At 54.1% G+C, this 18,732-nt stretch overlaps 1 protein-coding gene across 2 annotated transcripts; it reads right to left on the minus strand.

Moving 5' to 3' along the window:
- Window positions 1-646: 646 nt before the first annotated feature.
- Window positions 647-18,530, minus strand: PLD3 (phospholipase D family member 3). 2 transcript variants are annotated; one of them, XM_022585634.3, is made up of 12 exons: window positions 18,468-18,530; window positions 8,315-8,405; window positions 8,133-8,207; window positions 7,902-8,044; window positions 7,244-7,427; window positions 5,485-5,605; window positions 5,276-5,403; window positions 3,952-4,152; window positions 2,566-2,705; window positions 1,799-1,964; window positions 1,242-1,341; window positions 647-1,149 (listed from the first exon to the last, which is right to left on the minus strand). In XM_022585634.3, the coding sequence occupies exons 2-12, from the start codon at window positions 8,339-8,341 to the stop codon at window positions 962-964; spliced, it is 1,473 nt and encodes a 490-aa protein (XP_022441342.1). In that variant the 5' UTR covers window positions 8,342-8,405; window positions 18,468-18,530; the 3' UTR covers window positions 647-961. The 2 variants fall into 2 exon arrangements, with proteins under 2 accessions (XP_022441342.1, XP_022441341.1); XM_022585633.3 differs by lacking the exon at window positions 18,468-18,530 and adding an exon at window positions 8,995-9,123.
- Between the last annotated feature and the right edge of the window lie 202 nt (window positions 18,531-18,732).

Raw genomic sequence — 18,732 nt, forward strand, 5'->3', positions numbered from 1 at the left:
TGGAGGCTGTGCTTGGCACACTGACCCATCCCTTAAATATGCTCAGTGCCTGGCACGTAAGAATCCACCCTCAGAACATTCTCAGTGCTCAGCAGGTGCCAATCTGAGCTTGCCAGATGCCAGGTTCTCAGCGTCTGTTGACCTGTCTTTGCCACACGTGACAGGCTTGGCATGCACTCATCCATGCTTGGGACATGCGAAGTGTAAGTTCACTCAGCAGGTGTATGTAAATTCACGCTTGGTACATGCTCTCGTGTCCAGACGTGCGAGTCCACCCTCGGGCTATGGCAGTGGCTCAGCACGCGCTCATCTGGCTGGGGACGTGCCGAGCGTGCAGCACACGCTGTGCCATGCTGGCTCCGTGAGGCTCGGTTCATGCCAGCCCTCAAGGTCACACGCGCCTGCTCAGCACACGCTAGCTCACGTGCATTGTGCGCCGACGGCTCAGCACACGCCAGCCCACGCTGGTCACCCACTGAGGGCTCAGCACACGCCAGCCATGTGCTGAGCGTCCAGTACACACCAAACCACCCACTGAGGGTCACCCACTGAGGGCTCAGCATGCGTGAAGGTGTCCCCACCAGAGGCCCATGCCAGCTGTCCCCTACCCGGCACCCCACCTCACACCACTCAGTCAGGCACAGGCTGTACACACAAGTTATTTACTTCTTATTATGACCTCAGGCCCCCTTTGCCCTGGAAAGTGGGGTGGGCCAGGGGGCCAGGCCCAGCATGCACCCCTACTTCTTCGGGGGCTGATCCCTCCCCCAGCTTGGCTGGGTCCTCTGCGGCCACAGCATCAGGCTGGCGGGGGTGGAGGTAGAAGCGGGAGAGCAAGGGGGGAGCCTGTGGGAGCCACGATGGGGCAGACAGAAGCGGGGGCACGGGGACAGGGATTGAGACCCGGAACACCCGCGCCCGCGGGGCCCTCGCAGGCCTGGCCTGTCCACTGGACCGGGCCTCAGAGCAGGCGACAGGCGTTGCCCACGCTGTCGGCTGAGGTGTCAAGGTCATGGCTGTAAGGGGAGTCCCAGTCCCTCAGGAAAACGGCCTCCAGCTGGCTCCGCAGCCCGCCCCGCCCGTTCTGCGTCACCAGCAGCGAGGTGCCCGCTGTCTCGGTGAAGTAGCTGCCGGACCAGTTGGAGGTTCCTACAGGGAGCGGGGGTCCAGAGAGTCAGGGCCCGTGGTGCTGCCTGGACCCCCTTCCGTCCCCCCGCCCCAGCGGCGCCCAGGACACTCACCGATGTAGGTGGCACGTTCAGTCACCATGTACTTGTTGTGGTTGACGCGGGTGTAAGGGACTCGGGCCTGGGCCTCGTCCGCAGGGACCACAAAGAGTTTCTGAGAGGGAGGGGAGATGCGGGGTTGGGTTAGAGAAGCCCCAGGGTCTGGGGTGGGGAGTGGCACCAGGTCTGCAGGACTGGGGACTCAGCTGCTTCCCTCGCGGGCCTGGGGGCCAGCATGGGTACTCGGTAAATGCCGGCTGAAAGGGAGGACCCTGTCGCCTCATAGGCCGCCTGACCCCTCTAGAATGACTCCTATTCATCCCTTAGGTCTTACCTCAGATGTCCCCTTTTCCAGAAAGTCTTCCACGACCCCTCAGGCTGCGGCAGGAGCTTCTGCTGGGCTTCCCCATCCCAGCCCTAACCCCTCTGCCCGTGCCCTTGATTCTGGCCAATCAGGGCACAGCCCACTGTGGGTCGTCCCTGTCAGGTGACAGGTGAGCTCCACGATTGCTGTGTCCCCGGTACTGCCCCGCATAGGGGCTGATGGGTAGGTCTGGGGTAGTGTTGCTTACCACCTGGATGTCAAAGTGGGTGTGGTTGTCACGCAGGGCAGCCAAGGAGAGCAGGAAGGCCCGCATGGATGGCTCAGAGTGCCCCCAGCAGCTGACCAGCAGGCGCACCTTGACGCCCCGCTCATAGGCAGCCCGCCGCAGCCCGTCGTCAATGGCAGGCCAGAACCTTGGGGAGGGGGGGTGCAGGATGCGGAGGGAGGCCTCACTTCAGCTTTAGGGAGCCAGGCCTGGGGCCCGCTGCAGCTTCTGAGAAGCCCCAAGCCCCCACCCCATCTCTAGCTCCAAGCCCTGCTCCCCCCACCAATCTTCTCATTGTCTTGTCTGCTGCCCCCAGACTACCTGCTCTGAGCCCCCAGAGTCCAGTCATCGCCACTTCCTATCCCAGATCTCAAACCCCAACCCTGCTGCCCCAAACCTGAATACGCTTAGTCCTACCTCCCAAGCCCGTCATCCCATATCCAGCCCACACTCCCTGCCTCCTACCTGCAGAAATCCCACATCCTGCATCCTCTGCCTTAAGCCTCCAGTCCCCCGTCTCCACACCACCCCCCGAATATTCTCATCCTCTTCTCTGTCCCCTTCTCCTTGTCTTGACCATCCAGACCCACTCTCCCTGTCACCTCTGTCTCTCCCCATGGCATCCCCTCCCTCTGTCCCTTGGTCTTGGCCCCGTGACTGCTTTCTGGGCCCCATCGCTCTCTCTCCTGTCTCCTCTTCCACTCACGGTGGATCCCTACCCTAACCCCTGTCCACGCGCCCAGCGGTACCTGTGCGGGTGGGAGAACTCCATGGTGGGCAGGTAGTTCATGATCGCGATGTAGATGAAACTCCGGGCATTGTCCACCGCGTTGAGCAGGGCTTTCAAGTCTGGGGTGCGGCCACTTGGACACAGTGGTGGGGGTGCACTCTGGGGGATGAGGGGACAGTCAAGACACATGTCCTTCACAGTGGACCCCTGCTACAGAGAGCTTGTCACGAGCCAGGTCCTGCGGGTCTCACTAATGCTCAGCCTCCATGAAGGAGAGGGATAATTACCACGTCTTTTTTTGCAGGTGAGCAAACGGAGGCTCAGAGAGGGTAAGTGATTTGCCTAAGGTCACACAGCTGATAAATGGAGCCAGGGTTTGAACCTAGGCTGTCTGGTTCCAGAACTTATGCTCTAACCCAGTGGTTCTCAACATGAGGTCCCTGGTCAGGCAGCAACAGCATCACCTGGAAACTTGTTAGAAATGCAAGTTCTTGGGCCTCACTGCCCATGGCACACAGAACCAAGGTGCTGGGGTGGAGCCCAGGAATCTGGCTTTCCACAAGCCCTTCTGGTGATTCTAATGCATGCTCAAGTTTGAGGACCTCTGCTCTAATCACTTTTGTCCCTGACTTACAGTCCAGCCTGATGGCACTCCTCATGTGCCCAGCCACACCAGGCCCTTCACCCAGCTCTCTCCATCCTCACAACAGGTGAGCAAACTCGAGCTCTGAAAGGGGTAGTGGTAACGGGGGAACCATTAATGTCCCGTGGGAGGTCACAGGAGCAAAGGACCCCAATGAATCGCGTCCCTCCATCCATGCCTTAGTGTGGGCCCTCCAGGATGACACTGGGCTTGGCCAGGTGACTTGCTCGGGGGGACCCAGGTTGGCCACCCCAACTAGTGAAAATACCAACAGCTAAAAACAGCGGTGCCTTGTCCAGAGTGCCAAGGGCAATAGTGGGTGCTGTCCCATAGAACTTTCCACATTGATGGAAATGTTCTCTATCTGCACTGTCCCGTATGGCAACTGCTTGCTATGTGTGGCTGTTAAGCACTTGAAATGTGGCTAGGGTGACTGAGGAACTGAGTTTTTAACTGTAGTTCATTTTAATTGATTAAAAATGCGACATGCAGCTATACTGGACAGGTCACCCAGGGCTCGGCCTGCATGGACCCAGCCGTGCCTCTCACTAGCCCTAAGAGGTGGTAAATGTTGCAATACTTATTTTCTATGTGAAACCAAGGCCTAGGGAGGTTGGGACACAGCCCAGGCCCCGAGTGAGCAGAAGTGGCAGCCAGTGGTCAGGAACCCCCATCCCTACCAAGTCACTAGGCAGGGCTTGATGGGGGCCGAGAGAAGGGATGTGGCCGGGGTGTGACAGGCCCCTCTTCCCTCGGACTCACTGCCAGGTAGGCCAGAGCAGGGGTTCCGTTGAGGCAGATTTCCATTGGTGTCTCTTGATTGTAGCGGGTGTCATAAGGCCGGGGCCAGGTTGACGGGATGGAGCTGCCCGCCTGGCCCAGGTACCAGTAGGCCTCGAAGATCTTGGTCAGGTCTCGAGCTAGGCAACTGCAGTTGTACATGACCACGCCCAGCTCCTTAACCTGTGGGAGGGCAACAATGAGCCCGGGGATGATGGCCTGGCGCCCACAGATGACATGGACACCTGCAGCCCTTCCCCCTGCCCCCCCCAAGTCCCCCTTCCTGCCCCTTGCCCTTCTATCTCCCCCTCTCTCTGCCCCTGTCTCCTTTCTTTCTGCCCCTTAACCGTGCCCCCACCCCCCTTCCCCCAGCTGAAGTCCTGGGATGGACATGATCTTGACTCAAGATTAAAATCTTAAGTTTTGGTGAAAATCAGTTATTCCAAAGCTCCAGGTTTCCTGAACCTTTGCGTACACTGTTGCTTCTACCCTCCACTGAGCTCCTACTCAGTCTTAGGTCTCAGTTGACAGTTTCCTCCTCCGGGAATCCTGCCTTGACTGCCCAGCCTGTGTCAGGCATTCCTTGAGGCTCTCAGGGTCCCTTGGGCCTCCTTCATCACCCTCTCTGATGACAAACCTGCCTCCCCATTGGACTGGGAGGACAGGCACAGGGGATGTCTCAGGGACAGCTGTGTGTTCAGCATCTCCCCGCGGGGCTGGTGAGATTAGGGGTTTGGAAAATGTTTGTTGAGCAAATGATCACTGCCTAAGCTGTTCCTTTTTCCTGTCCTGTGCCAATTCCTCCAGCTCCTCCAGTTATCAGATTAGTTTTCATCTCTTTTGGGAGACTTTCCTTGGTACCCCAGGTTGGGTCGCCCATCCTGGCCCTGACCCCTCCACTTGTGCTCCCGCCTCGCCACCAACTCAGACTTGACCCTTTTGGGCTGACACTGGTGACAGGCCCGTCTCCACCCTGGACCGGGGGTTCCAAGAGGTCCACCACGTCCCCAGCATCAGAACAGGGCTGGGCTTAGAGCAGGCATGTAGAGAGTGAATCGTCAAGGTCAAATGGGTGGACAGGGCCTGGAATGTCCTGTAGATGCCATCGGGGATCAGAGGGGCTTCCCTGAGCAGAGCGAGGGTGGTGGAGGGCTGGATTTGGGGATGTTAGGTAGGAGGTGGGAAGGAAGCCATTGCAGAGACTGGAAGAGAGGACTCTGGGGTTGAGGCGGGGCGCAGCTGGAGGCCGGGTGCCCTGTGGGGCAGGGAGCGGCCTAGAAGGGCGGTGGGCAGGGTGCAGGCAGACCTGGGTCAGGGAACGCCAGTCCATGTTGGCACTGCCGAGGTAGAAGTGGGTCTGGTCTACCACCCAGAACTTGGTGTGCAGGACGCCATGGGTCAGCTTCTGCATGTCCACCATGCGGACCTGGGCACCTGGACAGACAGGGGTGGTGGTCAGGGTGCTGGCTTGGGCAGCCCCAGGCCCAGCCCACCCCCAGCTGCCCCCTAGCTCACCGCTTTGCAGCAGGGCCTGCAGATCTGCCTGGGGCTGGGGCCCACTTGGCTTGCTCACGGCAATGCGGACCTTCACACCTCGGGGTGCCAGGGTCTGTAGCTGCCGGAGGACCTCCTCGCCCTGGGAGGAGGGGAGAGCCTCTGAGGGGCTGGATGAGCCAACTCTCCAACCCCACGCAGGACCCCCCATGGAGCTGTTTTGAGATTAAGCTTCTAGATCTGATCAGGCTTTACATTAGCCGGTACACTCAGGGAAGGCTTTACACAGGTTAAGATGTTAAAACCTGTATCTATTTTATTTTATTGATTTTTTGGGGCCACACTGTGTGGCATGCGGGATCCTAGTTCCCCGACCAGGGATTGAACCCATGCCCCCCGCAGTGGAAGTGCAGAGTCTTAACCATTGGACCACCTGGGAAGTCCCTTTATCTGTTTTAATAATTGGCGCTCTGAGCCCTGCTAGGGCCTCCCTGCCACTCCTGCCCTTCACGGGACCTTCCCAAGATCCTGACTTGGAAGTATCAATGCCCGTCACAGAAGGGACCTCTGGGCACCTTGCAGGATGTTGGGGGCACAGTGCAGGCTTGGGGTCTGGGAAGGTTTGGGTGAGGCCTGATGATGCCAATAACATTAATAGCAACAGCCATTGATTCCCTGGTTTCTACTGTGAGCCAGGGCCCTTCTAAGCCCCTTTACATGTGAACTCACTGACTTCTCACCACTCTCACTGATGAGGCAAATCTGAGTATATCCCAAGGTGCAGATGGGGAAACTGAGCATTGGAGAAATCAATGGGGAAGCAGGATTTGAACTCAGATGGTCTGCCTCCTATGTCTGTGCTTTGTGCTTTGAACCATTCCAGTAGGAACCAGCAGGGCGTGGGAGCTCATGACTTTCTTTTCTTTTTGGCTTGTGGGATCTTAGTTCTCCAACCAGGGATTGAACCCGCGCCCTTGGCAGTGAAACTGCAGAGTCCTAACCACTGGACCGCCAGGGAATTTCCAGCTCATATCATTTTTAACTGTTGTATATTTTTTCAGGCAGTGCTTAATAAACCTCACGATTTTAATACATTTTAAGCCTACCTCTGACAAAGAGTGGCAGCAAGGAAAGGGGAAAAAAAGGGACAAATTCACCATGTCTTTCGATGAAGGGCTTATCCACCTAGGCTGTTCCTTTTCAAATCTTGAAGTTTTATGTTTTTTAAGTTTGTCTGCAGACCCTAACAAGGCTATCAGAGCAAATGCTTATAAAGGGCTGACTCTGTCGGGCATTGTGCTATAACTGGCAGGGATTAGCCCGTTTCATCCTCACAAGAGGGGAGTGCTAGATATTGCCCCATTCTACAGATGAGGAAACTGAAGACCGAGAGGTGAAGTGACCTGCCCAAGGTCACACAGCTGGGAAGTGGCAGCCTGGCCTGAGGCTGGGCTGGTACTCACTCCATGTTTCCATTTCTTTGTGTGACAGGGTCAGGGCAGCTTGTGGGTGAGCGATATCTGCCAGCCTAATCCCTCGTAACCAAACCCATACCCTGACATTCAGAGGCCTCCAGATGACTGTGACAAAACGCCCCCAGTCCAGAGGGCCATGTGAAGACAGTTGCTTCCAAACACCTGTGTCCAACCCGCTGTGTGAGACATGTCCACCTGTCTCCCGGGCTATAGGGAAACCCCTTTCATCCACCTCCCCAGTGCCTCCCTCCAACCCCCCCCCGCCCCCCCACCCGCTGCCAGCCAGGGCCCAGGTTGCCAGGTACCTGCTGAGCAGAGGGCTCCTGAGTGTGGGTGTCGTTGTTGGTGAGGGTCCAGTAGAAGGAGGCAATGTCCAGGCTGCTGTGGGCACCGGCGAGCAGGCCCAGCCAGGCCTGGCTGGTGGAGGGGTTGACCGTGGAGGCATTGGGGAAGTCCAGGCCCTCGGGAATGCTCTCCACCAGCACTGCTCTGGGGTTGGGGGGAGGCAGAATCAGCCATAGGGGGCTGGAATGTAAGTGCTCACTTGTCTGCCCACGGAGGATGGAAGACTATGTGTATTTGTGTCGGTACTCGTGATTCTCTGTGTGTCTGCATTTGTCTGTCTAGAGGTGTGGAAGGAAGGTTGTGCATGTGGATGTCTGTCTGTGTGTGTGTGTGTGTGTGTGTGTGTGTGTGTGTCTGTCCACAGATGTGGATGGAAGATGCCATGTGTGTCTGTTCACAGACAGATAGAAGATGATGCTGTGGCTGCCATGGCAACAGTGTGGGGGAAGGAGGTGGGCATGGAGGGAAGAACCGTGACGGTCCACTTGGGAGTCGGCAATCACCTTATTCTGTCTCGACCACTGGGTGCAGGCCCTGCTTAGTGCGTGTTGAAGTGTCCCCGGCCTGGCAGGGCCCCTCCCCCCACCATCTGAGTCGCCCACGCCCCCCTCCACTTACTCGCAAGGGTCATAGCAGGGGGCTGGGCGCTGGTTGGGCCCAAAGAGATGCAAGTCGCCGTATTCCCATAGAAACAGCTGAGTCATCAGGGCACCAAAGCCCACGACTGCCAGGATGAGGACCAGCAGGACCCAACGGGCCTTCTGTGGGGAGGAGGAGGTGATCAGCCAGCCCAAGGAGGGCAGCCCAGGCCATGGCTGAGACAGAGTGAGGGTGGCGGTGGGCTCCTACCTTTTCTGCAGCTTTCCATGCCTCGATCTCGTTCATGGGTAGTTCGTTGGAGGGCTCCTCAGCAGGCACCTTCAGCTGGGGGACAGGGATGATGGTGTGTGTGGGGGTGACAGGGCAGCTCAGTGGGGCCCCCACCCTCTGCTGGGTCCAGCCCCTCCCCACTGGGTCCCCCATCCACCTACCTCCTGGTACATCAGTTTAGGCTTCATCTTGCTGGGCAGCCAGGGGTTATACAGATTCCAGTGGGAAAGTGGGTGTGTCAGGGTCTCCAAACTGCAGGGAACAAAAGCTGGCACTGTGTGGGGTGTTCTAGGCTTTTGGGGGACATCACAGAAAGCGGATCAGCCTCGGGCTCACGGGACTCCCTGGGTCGCCTTGTCTGTGATCACGGGGGCCACTGGCACTGAGCCTGCCACCCCTAAAGGAGGAAGCTGACTGCTGGTCAGTTGGGATTTCGAAATCCCTCAAAGTCCAACTCCTCTGCTTTCCTCCTATTCCTCTGCGGTGCCCTCCCTGCCCCCCTTTAGTGCCCACCCTGCCCCCCCAAGCGCCCACCCTGCCCCTCATCAGCACCCACACTGCTCCCCATTAGCGCCTTCCCTTCTCTGAGCTCTAACCTATACATTCCCAAAATGACAGCTCCGGATTGGGTCAGCGGAGCCCTAAATCTTTGTGCCTGGCTTCTCCCAGCCCTGGGATTACCCAGAAGTCATTTTCCAGGTGGCTCCTTTGCCCTCACCCTCAGGTAACGACTAGACAGCTCAGGCCGGGAGCCCAGGACCATCGCGGCCTCCCCGCCAGACCCCAGCCCATCCCCGAAACCATCCTCCCCTCCCCTACCCCAGAGGGGCCTCGGCCTTACTCGGCAGGCAGCTGCTGCTACCTCCACGGGGCCCCAGCTTCTGCCCCGACAGGCTGAGCCGGGGCGGAGGGGCGGGGGCGGGGACCGAGGGGGGCTCCGCCCACTGCAGCGGGGAGTCTGCGCAGTGAGCGCGCCGGTCCGGGCTCACCGCAGGGAGAAGGGGGGCCCGGCCGCCCAGTACAGCCAACCTGACGGGGGTGGAGGGAGAGTACATGGCTGAGCGATTGGCTTTGCCAAGGTCCACCCTAGAGCCCCCATGTGGGGTAGGGAGGCCACAGGTAAACAGAAAAAAGACCCCCACATCTTTTCTCGTCTGCAAACCTTGTGAATTTTTGTACCACGGGCATGTATTACCTGGTCAAGAATAAATACATAAATAAGATTAATGACTTTAAAAATTATAAAATGAAATGGAATGATCAAGGCTGAATAACATGATTTAGGAACGTAGCGATGAAATCAGCTTAGAAGACACAGCCCACGCTAAGGGAGGGGAAGAGCGGTGGGGGGGAAGGGGATGGTGGGTTTTCCCTTGGATTGTGGACTGCAGTCAGTGTTTCGTTAAAAAAAAAAAAAAGTCAACTGATATTTTGATAAGGATTTTAAAAATTTTGTCTCTTAAATCCAGGCTCTGGCTGGAGGGGTAAACAAGGTTTCCCACATACCATCTCATATCTCCGAAGCAGGATTTAAGGCCACAGATGGAGAAATAAATTGGAGGTCCCCCTCCCCGCCCACCTTTCTCAATGAAAGAGGGGCAGGACCCCCTTCCCCACATCCAGGCAGGAAGTCAACAGATGCAGAGAAGGATTATTACTGAGGGGAGCAACAGCGTTGGAAGTGGTTGCCTTGACAGCGGGATTTGGGGGTGGGTCAGGATTGCTTTTTATCGTCGGCCTATTTTCTTTTTTAAAATTGTGAAATATGAGCGACTTACAGAAAAGAAGAGAAAACATCTCTGTGCAGGTTAAAAAATAATTATAAAGCCTACACAGGTGTTGCCGCGTCCCAGGTTTTGTCACGTTTTAAAAAATTCATGCGCATGCATTAATGTGTTTTAAAAAAAGGAAGAAAAAAGGAAGGAAATTCCAAAAGGGAGCCAGGTTCTCTCCTCACCGCAATATCCTGCCTAGATCTGAAAGGATAATTTGGAAACCCCTTTCCCCCCAACGTCCGATCCCAGATCGGCAAGGGCGGAAGAACACAGCTAGATCCCCTCCTATCATTGCAGGGAGCGAGCCAAACCGGGATGGGTCAAATGGATCCAGCAAGAAATGGCAACAGATCAAGGTTATTTGGAACTCCAGAGGTCACCAAGAGAAGCAGAAGATAAGTCTTGGATGTGGCTGACCGCAGGGTTGGAGGGTGGGGGGAGGGGGAGGCATGGGGTGCGAAACAAGTTTGCCTTTTATTTATTTATTTGTGAAGGACCGTGGTGAGAAATGTTTTAAGAATATGGGGTTGGAACAGCAGGTGATGTGAAATTAGGGAAGCTGATAAACAAAAACAAAACTGGGCAGAGGTAGGGTGCGGAGCTGTGAGGGACCCTGCAAGGTGAGCCAGGGGAACTGGGATGGCCGGTAATAAATCAAAAATAGGAAGAAAATAGACGCATTTCATTCAGTTTGTTAGCGAGCTTTTGGCTTTCAAATTGTGCCGTGATGACAGGTCTGTAATGATGGGTTTAATTTTGACTTGTTATATTTTTATCAAAGCAATACACCTAAGGTATCAATATTTAAAAAGAAAACTAGTCCTGAAGAGGTGGTGTAGACTGGGTTAGATTGGCGAGGCAGTTAACACTGTGGCTCCCAGAGCCAGGTGCCTGATCCTAATATGAGCCTCAGCATGTACGTGACTGACTTCAGAGAACTGACAGTGCATCTGTGCCCTAGTTTCCCCATCTGCAAAATGGGCACAGCAAGAATAGCACCTACTTTTTACAAGGCTGTTCATTAATTTTGCACACATTTATTGAGTACCTGTGCACCAGGTATTGTTTTAGGCACTGGGGATATCACTGTGAACAAAACTGACATGAGGAAAGACAGACAAAAAACAGTATTAAATTAAATTATATGTTAGAAGGTAATAAGTGCTATGGAGACTCAGGGAAGAGGGACAGGGGTGGGGCCGGGGTTGGGATTGCTTGCAATTTTAAATAAAGAGGTCAAGGAAGGCCTCGCAGAGAAGGGGATCCCTGAGGGAAAAAAACTTCAAGCAGAGGAGGAATGGAGCTACTGGACATCTTGGGGAAGAGTGTTCTGAGCAGAGGGAACAGCCAGTGCAAAGGCCGTGAGGCAGGAGTGTGCCTGGTGTGGATAGGGAAGAGCGAGGAGGCCAGTGTGTCTGTAGTGGAATGGCCTGTGGGAGGAGGCAGAGGAGGTAAGTCTGAGGTGACAGGACCAGATCATGCTGGGCTACCTGGACTGTGGCAAGAAGGACGGGGCCACGGGTAGGTTCTGAGCAGAGGAGGGAACATGATCTCCTTTGGGGATTGTGGTGGGTTGAATGGGGGCCTCAGAAAAGATATGTCAGATGTGGTCATCACTCCTGGAACTTGTGAATGTGACCTTATTTGGAAAAAGGATCTTTGTAGATGTAATTAAGTCAATGATTTAAAGATGAGATTATTCTGGATTATCTGGGTGGGTCCTAAACCCAAGGGCAAGTATCTCTAAAAGAGACAGAAACGAGACATGACCAGGGAGGCAGCGACTGGAATGATGGGCTGCAAACCCAGGTGCACCAGGAGCCACCGGAACCTGGCGGAGGCAGGGAACAGAATCTCCCCTAGAGGCTCTGGAGAGAGCACAGCCCTACTGACACCTTGATTTTGGACTTCTGGTCTCCAGAACTGTGAGAAAATAAATTTCTGTTGTTTTAAGCCACGCAGTTTGTGCTCACGTGTTACAGCAGCCCCAGGAAACGAATACAGGTTTACAGGCTCCCTCTGGCTGTGTGGGTAACTGACTGGGGTGGGCGTGTGATTTGGGGGAACACTGAGGAGGACCAAGTTTGGGGAAAAGACCAGGAATAAATTTTTTTAAAAATATCAAAAATAAATAAATAATGTGTGTCTTTTGAACATGTAAAATTTGAGATGTTTAAAATCTGAGTGGCTCCTTCTAACTCAAGGAATTCATATATATCAAGTGCAGAGAATGGGCATGCAAGAGGTTCTCAATAAATATGATTGTCTCAAGGGTCCTAACAGCCAAAAAGAAAAGAAAAAAGGCATGATTCCCTCCGCCTCCGTCCTCCCCACCCTCGGCCAGGCAAGATGACTGCTTTTTACTGTGGGCCTTTACTCACTATTTTAAAAAATGCACATAGGCCTTCCATGGAAATTAAATTGAGGCTCAGGCTCCTAGCTGCGGGCGCCCTTCCCCAACATCCCAGTCTCCAAAAGGGGACTGTGGCCTCAGCTGGATAGGTATCCAGCACCCTCAATCCCCAGATCCCTAGGGGGAGCAGGGCAGGGTGAAACTGAAGCAGGATATGGACAGCCGGGCCGACAGAGCCAGGCCGGCAAGTGCTGGCCTTCTCAGCTCACCTCAATTCCAGGGTTCCCAGGAACCTAGAACTCACCCTGGGGCTCCAGTGCAATGTCCAGGCTGGTCCTCATGCCCTGCTTCCTCGCTGGTGTAGGGGGCACCTCCACCAGCAGGTGTGCCCCCTCCCAGTGAAACGGGAGGGAAGGGGGCAGGGCACAATCTTTAAAAGAATGACACAGCCGTTGAGGATACAGCATGAACTGGTTAGAACCAACTAGGTCCAAGGTGGCGGAAGATTTGACTTCCAGTAGACTTTGAGCCTCATTATATACGTTAGCACAGGGGTCCCCAACACCCGCGCCACGGACCGCTAGCAGTCCACGGCCTGTTAGGAAGCAGGTCGCACAGCAGGAGGTGATCGGTGGGCGAGCGAGCGAAGCTTCATCTGCCGCTGCCCATCCCTCCGCCTGAACCACCCCCCACCCACCCCGCTCGTGGAAAAATTGGCTTCCACGAAACCGGTCCCTGGTGCCAAAAAGGCTGGGGACCAATGCATTTGCACATGCTAAATGACACAACCATAGGTGCCATGACAGTTCCAAGGTGACCTAAAAGACCAAAAAGTGGGCGGGGCCCAATTCCTGGAAATCTCCTCCCCTTCCCCAAGACAGTTGGAATAATCCTCCCACTCATTAGCCAATGAAATTACCCAGCTCATAAAAACTACCCCATATTTCCGGACCTCTCGCGTTCCGAGACGGCCCACACTCTATGGAGTGTGTTTTTCCCAGGGCCGTTCTTGCCTTTTGAGATGAACCACATTCTGTCTATGGAATGTGTATCTCTCTAAATAAATCCACTTTTTACCTATCACTTTGTCTCTCACTGAATTCTTTCTGCGCTGAGACATAAAGAACCTAAGCTTCATTAAGTCCTGAGACCGGGTGTGTGGTTTCAGTTAAAAGAACGTGGGTTCAAAGCCCACTCTGGGTTTTGGCTGGGTTCGAGTCCCAGCCTGCGGGACTGAGCTGTGCAGTTTCACCAGCCCACAGAATATCTCCCTGTTCCCTTGGCTTGTGCCCTGCCTGACTTGGGTTGTGAACCACAGCGCACAGAAAAGGAGGAAGCAAAACCCACCCGGCTTTTGAGACACGTGTTGGCTCACAGCTCCCTGAACACCCGTGAGGGTTGGGGTGGGAGACTTGATCCCTCTTCCATAGTAGTGTTTTGGGTTGGAGGCGCCAGGGTTCAGATCCCACCCCTGTCACTTTCTTACTCAGTGACATCAGGCGTGGGGCTTTACTTCTCTGAGCTCTGCTGCCCTCATTCATAAAAAGGGGATCACTTGGGCTTCCCTGGTGGCGCAGTGGTTGAGAGTCCGCCTGCCGATGCAGGGGACACGGGTTCGTGCCCCGGTTCGGGAAGATCCCACATGCCGCGGAGTGGCTGGGCCCGTGAGCCATGGCCGCTGAGCCTGCGCGTCCGGAGCCTGTGCTCCGCAACGGGAGAGGCCACAACAGTGAGAGGCCCGCGTACCGCAAAAAAAAAAAAAAAAAAAAAGGGGATCACTTTATACCCATCTGGGGAGTGGTGGCTGGGGGATCTCTGAATGGTTTAAGGGGGTGCGTCTTGCAGTCCCAACCCCCTGGGTTCAGATCTCAGCTCTGTGTGTTACTGGGAGAAGAGGCTCCCTTCTCTGAACCTCACTTGCGTTCCTTGCATTCTCAGAACAATGGGTAGACTAATATACCAACCTCACGTTTGTTGGGCAGTCAGTGAAACCATCCATAGCAGGCCAGGTAGCACAGATACAAGCTGGCTGGTTAGCTGTGTCCCCTAGCACCCTGGACACACTTTTATCATAGATAAACCTATATGTGTCCCTTAAAAAGCTAAGTCTATGTCTAATTTATTCCTCTACCCACCCTGTGCCTAGCACGTTGTAACCACTCAATAAATGTTTATTGAAAACAGAAGAAAAGAAGCAGTAGAATGGAAACCCTTGAGAAGAGACTTTCTTGGATGTCTCCCTAGACATAATGACACTCGTGTACACACAATGTGTAAGTAGCTTGTGTTCTAAGCCCAGAGCAACAGGGTAGGTGCAGATGACACCTCAGCCTGAGGGTAAAATTCAAGGTCAGTTCAAGGTTGATTCAAGACGTATGAAAGTGCAAAGAAGGGTGTGGGGCCAGTTAGCTGCTGAAGCCCACGTGAAGCACTGGACAGGCCATACCTCAGGAAACATTCACTAACCTATGGACCTTCCATACGGTTCAAAACAGAACTGTTCTTGGGTTTAAAGGAGCCGATTTTCATTTGATTGTGCAGACCCCTTCGGACTGACTGCACAATTGTCTGTGGTCAAGTCTACAGAAAACAGAACAGAGCACTGGTTTTGTAAACTTTTTTGTTTTGTTTTTAGCAGTAGACCTTTTATTTCAAAGGACCCCCTAGAAGGTGCCCCTTCTAGGGAGAGAAGATGCTTAGTCTGAAAAACAATTAAATAAGTAAAAAAATACACACGCAACCCCCTGTCCCCCAACACTCCATCATGAATGGCGAATACTTCTGAACTGGAACTCAAAAGTCTAAGCTGTCCCATCCCTACTCAAACCCCCTCTGTGGCTCCCCATTGCCTCCAGGACCAAGTGCAACCATCTTACAATGTCCTCTTGGGCCCTACATGGACAGCCCCTGTGGACCTTCCCCACCATTATAGCTTCAGTCCCCCTTTCTGACTCCAAAGCTGTCTCCGATTCCCACCTCCCCCCTGAATTTCAGCTCCGGAAGTCCCATGGCCTCCTAGACACCTCCACCCAGGTGTCCCTAAGCCCCATACACCCACCATGTCTCCAACTGTCCTTAGGATCTCTCCCAAACCTGCTCCTCCCCCGGGTCCCCCTTTCAAGGAGAGCTGTTCTACCCATCCTTCAGGTCTCAGCCTGTGTGCTACCTTCTCCAGAAAGCCCTGACTCCCCCAGAGTCCTGGGCCTTGTCCTGGACCGCCCACAACTTATCCACTTGGCCTCCCAAGTGTGTCTCCCACCCAACCGTTTTCTCTCCCCTCCATGGCCCCGAACTGGCCTCTCCCACTTGGGTCCCCACTCCAGCCACATCCTGTGGCTCCCAGCCTCCACTCAACCCTTCCAATTCCCCCTCCATCTGAGTCTGACTTGTCCACCCTCTGCTCAAAACCTTTCTGTGGCCCCCTGGTATCTGCAGAATAAAGTCTCAGCTCCTCACTGTGGCTCCCAAAGCCCTGAATGATCTCCCCTTAATAACCTCTTGGGCTTATTCTCTTACAAACCTTATCTAGAAATTGGAGATATAGCACAGAAAAAACAAACAAAAAGTCCCTAGGAAGGAAAAAATTCTTTTGAGGGAGTAAGACAGTAGATTAAATGAGCAAAACATACAGTTGGTGCCTTGGAGAAAAATAAAACGATGAAAATGGTTGATGTCTCAGTTCAAAAAGAACAACACAACACATCTGGGGCAAAGAAGCGTTATTATCTCTGTTTTTCAGATGACGAGGTAGGGCTCAGGGAAATCACTGCCCAGGTCACACGGCGTTGGTCTGTCGGCCAAGAATTTGAACCCAGAGCTCAGTTCTGTGCCAGGACACAACAGTGTCAAACCAATTCCCGAACACAGAATAAGGCAGAATGTCTTTTCCTTGCCACCCTCAGGGAGGTCTGAGCCTGTGAAAGGACAGGATGTGGGAGAGCGGGGTCTCCTTATGTTTATTGAACCAGGCACTGCTCAAAACACTTTATATTCTGTGACGCCCTCCGCCCCTCCCCAGTAGCCTCTCAAAACCCCTACCAACATCCCTCCCCACCCCATCCCACCCCTAATCTTTGAGAGGGACATTTGAAGCTTTCTCCAAATACAAAGGATATGTGAGTGCAGCTTTCAGAAGAGGAGTCTGGCTGTCCTTCCAACCAGGCTGCTCTTGCCAATCCATCCTTGGTAGACGTTCTCCAGCTGCTGCTGCTTCTTCATGTCACGTCATGTCACATCAGATCACATCCCTCCTCTCCTCCAAATCCTCCCATGGCTCCCACCTCACTCAGAGTAAAGCCAAAGTCTTCTCCATGGCCCATGAGACCCCAGATGATCTGCCCCCATCACCCTGCTGACTTCATTCCCCATCCCTCTCCTCCCTCACTGGTCTCCTTGCTATTCCTTAAATATTCCATGCATGCTCCTACCTCAGGACCTTTGCATTTGCTGTTCTCTCTGCCTAGAATGCCGCTCTTCCCCCAGACAGCCATGTCACTCTCTCCCCTCTTCAAGTCTTTGTTCAAATGTCACCAGATCACCCTACTTAAAACTATAATCTTTGCATCCCCCAACTCCCTCCTAACACATCATATAATCTACTTCCCTGTTTGTGTACTGTCTCTTACCCCTGATAGAATGTAAACTCCATGAGGCCAAGGATCTCTGTTTTATTCACTGATGTGTCCCCAATGCCTAGCACAATGCTGAACATGTAGAACATGCTTAATAAATATTTATTGAATGAATTAACTTGCATTTTTCATTCCCATGTTGCAGGATGTAGCAACTGAGGCACAGGGACCTTAAGCCAGCTGCCCAAGGTCATTTAGTACTATTTAAGTACTAAATGCTAGAACCAAGATTGGAACCAGGGTGTTCCAGTCCCCAGACACACACTGTAATGGCTGTCCTACATGGCCATGCTAAGGCAAGCTGAGTGACTAAGATACTTACCTTTCCACCTGGGGATTCAGGGTTGCTGAGGTTTGACAAAGGTGTGGTGAGACCTGCCTCATCTCTCTGCACCCCCAATTCTATAAGTCAAGGAAGGGTTGGGTCTAAGCTTTCTAGAGTCTTCCTCCCACCAAGCGCTCCTCGACTCCTGCCATTGGCTAAGTGCTCTCAATTTGGGGGTGGGAAATCAGTCACTCCAACAAGGTAAGGAGATAGGGATTAAGTATTTACATGAGCAAGGTTCGTGATGGCTGATGGGTCACCCCCTCAGGTGTGGTGATGTGGCAGAGGTGAGGACAGCATAGTGATCATGATGTGGGACAGCAGGGGTTGGCTGGTGTGGCAGAGAGTATCAGGATACAGGGAATGGTGACGACACCACGGTAATGATGAGGGCAGCTGGGGGGAGGGGGAGAGCGGCAATGAGGAGCGGATGAAGGTGACTGGATGAAGGTGAGGGTGCGATGATTAATAATATTAGCTCAAATGGCCACATCAAGCTGGGCATGTCACAAGAATAAACACGCAGGATCCTCACAATCATCCCTGACGTAGGTGTCCTTGTGTGCGTTTCACAGATGAGGAAGCTGCGACTGCAGACGTGTGATTAGGTGGTCAAGGTTACCCAGATGCTTAGTGGTGGAGCCAGGATAACGGGCTCTAGTACCCGGTATGTGAGAGGGGACACGGGGAAATACCGGAGACATGAAGGGAAGAATAACAACTGTAGGGCAGGGTAGGTCCTTATGGGGAAAACTAGAAGCATTAGGCACGGACAGTGACTGTCAGAGGACGGGGAGGGATGGAGACATAAAGGATGAGGAAGATATAAGGGAAGCGTGAGCGTAACTTACGGAGATGGTGACAGGAGGCGTGCGAAGGTGACACGGGGGTATGATGACGATTTATGAGAAGGACTTCGTAAAGGAGTAATAGCAACAAAAGAGGGGTGAAGGCGATATGAGAAGGCGACACGACTTAAAGGGGGGTAACTGCGACATGTGGTGGCCATGGGGACTTAAAGGAACGAAATCTTGTTAAGGGGGTTGACGACGACCTAAGGAGGGTGATGGCGACATAACGGGAGTGGTAACGATTTAAGCGGGATGCAACATAAGGGGAGGAATGGGGACATAAAGGGACAGAGGACGATATAAGAGGAGAGATGCATTATATTCGAAGGACGACACGAGGAGGGCAGCCGAGACGCCGCGCCCCCAGATCGCATATTACCTGCACTCCACGTCTCCCACTCCTGGACTCAGCCCCTCACGCACCTCCTAGGCTGGAGCCCCGCCCGACCGCCCCCGCTGCGCGCAGGCGCACTCCGGCTAGACTGCGGGCCGGCGGGGGCCGGGCAATTGCCTTTCTCATTGGCCGCGCTCCTCGCTAGCGTGGGGAGGGGGAAGCGCCTGGGAGAGTGCGGGTGGTCACGTGACGGTTGCCGCTGTGCTCTCGCTGGTGGCTACCCGGAGGGCTAGAGCGGCCGCGGGCCGGT

The sequence above is a fragment of the Delphinapterus leucas genome, chromosome 20 (assembly GCF_059928025.1).
Source record: "Delphinapterus leucas isolate spDelLeu-1000000601 "Yukka" chromosome 20, BTC_Dleu_Yukka2, whole genome shotgun sequence".
Taxonomy (NCBI): Eukaryota; Metazoa; Chordata; class Mammalia; order Artiodactyla; family Monodontidae; genus Delphinapterus; species Delphinapterus leucas.